This window comes from Zerene cesonia, chromosome 24, assembly GCF_012273895.1.
Source record: "Zerene cesonia ecotype Mississippi chromosome 24, Zerene_cesonia_1.1, whole genome shotgun sequence".
NCBI lineage: Eukaryota > Metazoa > Arthropoda > Insecta > Lepidoptera > Pieridae > Zerene > Zerene cesonia.
In genome coordinates this window covers 3,613,465-3,621,410 of record NC_052125.1, presented here as the reverse complement: position 1 = coordinate 3,621,410, position 7,946 = coordinate 3,613,465, and the positions used below count along the sequence as shown (strand labels likewise).

General features: G+C 38.6%; 1 protein-coding gene across 1 annotated transcript in view; it reads right to left on the bottom strand.

Moving 5' to 3' along the window:
* LOC119836369 overlaps positions 1-7,946 on the bottom strand; it is a 31,502-nt gene that overhangs the window by 8,368 nt on the left and 15,188 nt on the right. The window contains exons 16-24 of the mRNA XM_038361673.1: positions 7,722-7,729; positions 7,133-7,244; positions 6,183-6,336; positions 5,700-5,807; positions 4,921-5,050; positions 4,338-4,453; positions 3,371-3,463; positions 2,594-2,700; positions 1,961-2,057 (exon numbers count right to left, since the gene is read on the bottom strand). Coding sequence (XP_038217601.1) covers positions 1,961-2,057; positions 2,594-2,700; positions 3,371-3,463; positions 4,338-4,453; positions 4,921-5,050; positions 5,700-5,807; positions 6,183-6,336; positions 7,133-7,244; positions 7,722-7,729 — 925 coding nt within the window. The remainder of the gene's footprint in view (positions 1-1,960; positions 2,058-2,593; positions 2,701-3,370; positions 3,464-4,337; positions 4,454-4,920; positions 5,051-5,699; positions 5,808-6,182; positions 6,337-7,132; positions 7,245-7,721; positions 7,730-7,946) is intronic.

The following is a 7,946-nucleotide window of genomic DNA, read 5'->3' as shown; positions in this document are numbered from 1 at the left end:
CATGAAATTTAGTATATAGGGGGTTTCGGGGGCGATAAATCGATCTAGCTAGGATTCTTTTTTAGAAAATGTCATATTAGTGTTTTATCGACTTAAACTTAGCGACTCTTCCTAACATCTATTGGCGAATAATAATACTAATACTATTTTTTGGCGAATAATTAAAGTTCACGAAGTTAAACCGAGCAAAGCTCGGTCATCCAGGTACTACTAATATTATAAAGCTAGTTACGCCAACGGAACCCTAATGTAACGCTGAGTCGACGGTTCGCACGGGAACGTATATTGCCGTATGCAGCGAATTCCTTTGGCGCGATTTAAGTTTTCATGTTAAATAAGTTTGGTATTGTATTCATTAATTTTTAGCTCTTGCATCGTGCAAGACATATTGTAATCATTATGATTAAAGTAATTTTATAAGTAAAATTCGACTTTTTTTTGGGGCCTCCGGCTGTGTGAAACATAATTAGCTAAACAGTTTCTTTGTTTATTTGTTTGAACGCACTAATCTCAGGAACTACTGGTCCGGTTTAAAAAATTCTTTCAGTGTTAGATAGCCCATGTATTGAAGAAGGCTTATAGGCTATGTAAGTACCACGGGCGAAGCCGAGGCGGACCGCTAGTAGAGGATATAATACATTTATTTTTCAATACTATAAATTTAAATACAATATACTAGCCGCTGCCCGCGGCTCCGCTCGCTCGTGCTCAGAAAAAACACAATATATGGATTTGTTTTAAATATCCTTTTTATATCTCTACGCAAACATAAATTGTAATTGATATAAATAATAAATATTTTAACGTTCTAATTATTAAATACAATATACTAGTCGGTGACTCACAAAATAAACCGACTCGTTTAGACCCGATGTTGCCCCACTCCAAGCGGACAGATTGAACTCAAACTCTGTACACTTATCGCGGATCGGCGACAATACAATAGTTTCATGAGTTTATCTTATTATCGTCATTAGGATCGCCGATTTATTCAATAATTTCCATACAGATACTGTTTAAAAGAGCTTTAGCTTTGATCTTTTTTTTCCTTTCTCTAATGTTAAATTATAAGATATCCTATCCAAAGGTTGCCTGGCCGAGATCGCTATAGCGATAAGGCCGCCTATTTGACCTTAAAATGCTTCACTCCTTTCTTTAATCTTTCTTTTCTTTAATCTTCATCTATTTATCTTCCTCATTTATATGCGCTGAATAAACTGTATTGTATATGTCGGCGTGCAACCGCACTTCAAACAACATAGTCACGCATCTTCTAAAACAAATCTGATTCATTGATTGCAATTAGGGTCAAAATAATGTTTAGAAATGTTTGTTCTCAAATTAAGAACACAGATTATTATTCTTTAATATTTGTCGGTAGCATTAAAAAAAAAACTAACTGATTTACTTTTTGTAATTATCTTAAATTTCTTAAAGCGTTTTGTTTATAAATTTTAGTAAGTTGCGAGAATTGATGTTTTTATTCAAACAAATAATAAGTCCAGTTTTGTTATAAAAAGCCGAGCGCGCGCCGGTTCAAAAACACTTCGACTCGAGCTGTTGTAGCGAGCGGAGCTCTTGAAGAACAAAATAAATTGGAATAATTATTCACAAGTGTTTTCTTTCTACTACATCACTCAGTATCGACGATAGCAATGCTCAAGGAAGTCGGGACGTCAACAATGCTGGCAACACTCGTCTTAAAAACAGCCACGTGCACCTTCATCCGTTAACACGTGCCACGCTTTATCCGTTATATATAATCTAATATATAAAATTCTCGTGTCACAGTTTTCGTTGCCATACTCCTCCGAAATGGCTTGACCGATTTTGATGAAATTTTTTGTGCTTATCCGGTATCTATGAGAATCGGCCAACATCTATTTTTCATACCCCTAAACGATAAGAGTAAGGCAGAACAGCGTGTGCCGGGTGTAGCTAGTATTAAATAGATATTTACTTAAAATGTTTTTGAAGAGCATTCGCATTGTGCAAGTTGTGTCCGCACTTGGAGCAGACTGTCGTATCCTTGTCTATTATTGGCTCCGGCGTGTTTGCTGAAAAAAAAAACAAATTTTAACGATTTAAATCCGGTTTTAATCGATATAAACGTATCGACCGAATTAAAAATGGAAGAGATTCTCAATTGGACTGTAATTTTTTTTTTGTCTGTTTGTAATTTCAGAACCTCCGATTGGGTGAACCGATTTTAATGATGATTTTTTTTTTGGGTGATTTATTTTGAGACAACTTGAAGGCAGTAAGTTAGAGTTTTATGTTAAATATAATCATTTAAACAAATCTAAATGATTAGGAAACATTTTTCAAAGTTTAATAATGCTTTTTGCAATATGATATAACTTTAACTTTAACTTTATTTAACTAAACAGGTTTTAAACCGTTACAACATTCAATTTATCTATACTAATATTATAAAGCTGAAGAGTTTGTTTGTTTGAACGCACTAATCTCAAGAATTACTGGTACGATTTGAAAAATTCATTCAGTTTTAGATAGCCCATTTATTGAGTATGGCTATATATGTACCACGGGCGAAACCGTAGCGGACCGCTAGTATTAAATATACACCTACATTCGAATGGCTCGTTATCGAGCGACTCATCGCAGTGCATCTTCTGTCTGTGCTTATAGAGTTCAATCTTGTTTGGCAACACTTCCTCGCAGTCGCGGCACGGTATCCTAGAGATTTTAACGGACCGATAATGAAATAGACGTTGAGATATGAAATATTAAAAAAAATAAAACACAGTAGTGAATTTTGGTTAGTTTTGTAGGAAACTGAAAAAAAAAATGTAAGATTTTCCAATCAAATATCCTGTAAACATTAAAATATAAAAGATCTTTATTTTTTACTAGCTGCGCCCCGCGGTTTCACCCGCGTAAGTCTGTATCCCGTAGGAACATCGGGATAAAAAGTTGCCGATATGTTATTCCATTTGTCCAGCTGTCTACGTACCATATTTCATTGCAATCGGTTCAGTAGTTTTTGCGTGAAAGAGCGACAAATACACACACATCCTTACAAACTTTCGCATTTAGAATATTAGTAAGATGATATTTACGTGAATTCTTATATGAACTAAGATTATAATATGTGCTGCAGTTTTGTGTTTTATTTAAGCGCGTGTGCGGATATATGAAAATGAGTTTGTGCGTGTGCGTTCGCACATGCGTGTATGTACGTGCGTGCGTGTTTTTATTCATCGTACATCATACGTAAATGTACGCGAGTGTACATGTATATGCGTGTGCATGAGTGAGTGTACGTATGTGGATGTGTATGTGTGCGTGTGTGTCCATGTATGTGCGTGTGTGTGCGTGTACTTTTCATAGTAACAAAGTGTTACACCTGTAATAGTCCTGTCTAGCGATCTTCGTGGTGCCGCCGTCCTCTTGGCAAGTCTTACCGTGCACCTTCTTCCGGTGGTACGCGACACTCCAGCTGTAAATACCTCATTATAGTTAGAATATTCCAATTAGCAGATGTGATGCCTCCCCGAATGCGTTGCGCGCTTTTAAGTGGTAAAGAATATAGGAAGGATTGACGGAGATGACAATCCACGGAATGTTGTCGCTTAAGAACCACAGGATAGTTCTTTGGCATTATTATTACGTACATATTACGTACTAGCATACCCGGCCACGCGTTGCTGCGGCTGTGGCTAAATTTATTGTTAATTATTTAAAATTAAGATAATTAATCGAAATCAAAACTATCTTTTATCTTAAGTTGGACCAAATTACACATAAAATGCCAAATTTCATCAAAATCGGTTGAGTTGGTGAAGAGTTCATTGGGAACATATATCATGACACTGGATTTTCATATATTAAGATTATGTAGACTTAAAATGTCAAATTTTACAGTTAAACAGTTTATTGAAGGTAGAAGGTAGCTTCTCTGTAGAGTGCTCTCGAATTTGGTAGAATTTTTGAAGCGGTTTAATTTTTTTTAATATCTACACTCAAATCACATACAAAAACAGTGTTTTAAAACCATCTTATCATTAACATTTATAAGCGATTCAGATTAAAATTGAGTTTGAGATTAAACTATATTATTGTGGGAGTCGAGCACGCTTCGGCACGAATTGTACCAGCTCGTACTGGGGAAGCACCGCACCCCCACAGGAAACTTGCATGAAATAGTAACATGCTACTGTGTTGTGTTACAGTGGGTGAGGGAGCAAGAGGTTTTACCGTTTCCTTTTCCGCACCCTTTCCATGTCTGTCCTTTATATCCATCCTCAGTGGGAGGCCCCTTCTTTTCAATCCCACACCTTTTAAAGTCGGTTATGTAAAAAAAAAACGCTTACCTATTAGGAAAGGTCAATTCACACTGATTGCATTTGAACAGAAAGTTTTCATTCGCGTGTTTCATACGTCTGTGCACTTGTAGGTACGTCCAGTGGAGGTAAGACCGCCCACAATCCTGGAATAAATAATACTAGCTGTGACCCGCGGTTGAAACCGCGTAAGTCCGTATCCCGTAGGAATATCGGTATAAAAAGTGCCTATGTGTTATTTCAGTTGTCCAGCTATCTACGAAGCAAAATAGTATTATTATTCACCAATAGATGTCAAGAAAAAAAACACGAATAAAACACGAATATGATTTTCTAAAAAAGATTCCTAGCTAGATCGATTTATCGCCCTCGAAAACCCCTATATACTAAATTACATGAAAATCGTTGGAGCCGATTCCGAGATTACAATTATATATATATATATATATATATATATATATATATATATATATATATATATATATAAAATACACAAGTATGAAGAGCACAATAGGCGGTTTTATTGTGCATCCGGAGATAACGAAGGAAATAGAAACAGAGAAAATGAGAACCTCTGCTTTCGGGACGTTGTCCCATGGCCCATACACCTTACCTCGCACAGAAAATGCTTGACGACCGGAAAGCCGCCGTAGCCGAGTATCCCTGCACCGCTCGCACCCTCCTTGTTGGAGTCGGTCAAGGTGCGCTTATAAAAGCCGTGCGTCGTTTTGTGTGTTGTACACCTGGAATAAATTTAATATGACTGATACAAAATTCACAAATACACTAGACGCTCCTCCCGCCTCCGCCTTATATTCATGTTTAGTCCCAAGGGAGCATTAAATCGGGATAAAAAGTATCCTATCACCCAAGTCAGCTGATGTCTGTATACAAAATTTCATTAAAATCCGTTCAGAATGTTCAGCATGATTGACAGACAAACATCCAAACAAACAAACATGTACATTTACAATATTAGTGTGATTTGTATTTATCCTTTACCGGCCGCCTTTAGGCCGCCAAAGGCCTGATAAAGATCGCTGCTAAGCAAAGGTTGCCTCATGTGCTATATAAATAAACCTGTATTTATATTTTCCACATTAAATAAATCCTACTATCCTACTTCCTACTTCCTATCCTACTAATCCTACTAATCCTACTATCCTCCTTCTTACTAATATTATAAATGCGAAAGTTTGTAAGGAAGTGTGTGTGTGTGTGTTTGTTGCTCTTTCACGCAAAAACTACTGAACCGATTGCAATGAAATTTGGTACGTAGACAGCTGGACAACTGGAATAACATATAGGCAACTTTTTATCCCGATATTCCTACGGGATACAGACTAACGCGGGTGAAACCGCGTGGCGCAGCTAGTAATACATAAAATATACCTAGAGTACGTAGCGAAGCTGACTTTACATATGTGACACACGAACGGATTTTTTACGCCCTTGTGAATCGCCCTGTGCGAGTTGAGAGCCTCTTCTAAGTAGAAAACGCTGGAACGTAAACACACGAGTAGTTAGAAAAGGCTGAATATGTTTTGATGAAAATTTCAAGTCAATGGAAACGATCTAGATAAAATGTATATATGTAACAATAAAATAATATGATATTCTCCATTTATTTTACAATTTTAAATATTCAAAGCTATCTTGCTTTTCTATTAAATACGAGAATAAACAAACATTTTTTATGTCATCGTCTTTCTTCGCTGAACGCTACCACCGCTCATCAACATTTGGATAGGCGTAATGTCTGCATCGACCTTACGCCTCTCCAAATGGATTGCCGACTTTAAATTGCAAACGGATTTAGCAAGGACGAGTGGAACAAAGGGAAGGAGTGGGAAGGGAAAAGGAGATGGGCCTCACTCCTCGCAATACTCGCAGCGGAAGGCCCGGTCGATGCGCACGACGCGCACGCACGCCAGCGCGGCGCCGCCCAGCCCCTGCAGCAGCGCGCGGCTCTCCTCGCCGCTCACCTCGCTCACCTCGCTCACCTCGCGCGCCCTCGCACCCGCAGACTCTGGGAATGTTCATAACAATATATTTATATGTTCGTTTATTAGTTGATTCATTCGTTCATTCATTCGTTCGTTCATTCGTTCATTGCATTGAGGATTATGAACATGACATACACAGGGAATACAACTGTAAAGATATTTGATGTTTCAAGTAACAGATAAATATATAAATATGAATTTTTTTATGTCATAGCGGGCTACTGAGCTGGTGGTTCGCCGGATGGTAAGCGATCACCGCCCGTGCAACTAGCGCCCGTGTACGGAGCAGAGATAGGGTCGCTGCGGATGCGCTGCCCGCTTTTAAGAGGTAAGGGAAGAGGAAAGGATTGATAATTGGAAAGAAGGAATGGATTGGAAAGGTTGAGGAAAAGGAAAAAATAAAAGAAAATACCATAAATTATATGCCCTAGAACCGCGACCCCTGTACAATAACGGGCGAGTGTACCGAGGGGTCTTTAGTTCGATTCCCAGTAGGGACGCACAAAAAAATATCTCAGTCCGGCAGGACACGGAAGACTGATCACAACTTGTCAAACTTGTCAACAAAGAAAATCGATCAGTGAAACAAATGTATATCATCTGCCCCATACCCCACTAGGGGACACGGGACTTCACACACTATATAAGTGTATACCATAGTACATAAAACACAGGTTTAAAATAATCATAATATACAACACTAGCAGTTCGCCCCGGCTTCGCCCGTGGTAACCTATGTCACTCTGCGAATTTGCATCTTTCAACAAACAAACAAACATACAAATTCTTCCCCTTTATAATATTCTTAGTGTAAATTACGTATATGCGTGCGTGTAACGAGCCCGCTGGTCGGCGACAGTTCGCCCGCTTCGTCCCGCTTCGCTTCGCTCGCGACCGCCGCCACACACTCTGGGTGCTTCGTTGCGTGCTCCTGGATGTATGGGAATTATAATATAGTAAAGTAAATGCCAGTATGAATATGTAATGTGGAAGTGGAGAATGTTAATGTAATCTCAATAGAAATGGAAATCCTACTAATATTATAAACGCGAAAGTTTGTAAGGATGCGTATGTGTGTGCTTGTTACTCTTTCACGCAAAAACTACTGAACCGATTGCAATGAAATTTCGTATGTAGACAGCTGGACATATTCCTACGCGACACGGACTTGAAGGAAAACTTGAAGGAAGTTAGGAAACCGGCAGGTCCGAGAATAAAAAGTTCGACGACATGTGACATCTGCCAACCCGCACTTGGCCAGCGTGGTGGATTATGGCCAGAACCCTCTAGGAGGCCTGTATACCAGCAGTGGGAACATATGTGGGGTGATGATGATGATTAAGAGTTATAATGTTACAGACAGATAGACAGACATACACACACAGACATGCAAAGCTTATCACGACACTCTTTTTGCTTGGGGGTTATTAAGATACTAAAGGGGGTTTCCAACTATAACGTGATAGACACATACACACACACACCCACGACAATCTCATAACATACCTCTTTTTGCATCGATGATTTAAAATTAACAAGAGGAGATGTTGAGAGTTACGATGCCACAGACACACACAGACAGATAAGTCAAACTTATAACATCCCTCTTTTTAGGATGGGGGTTAAAAATAAC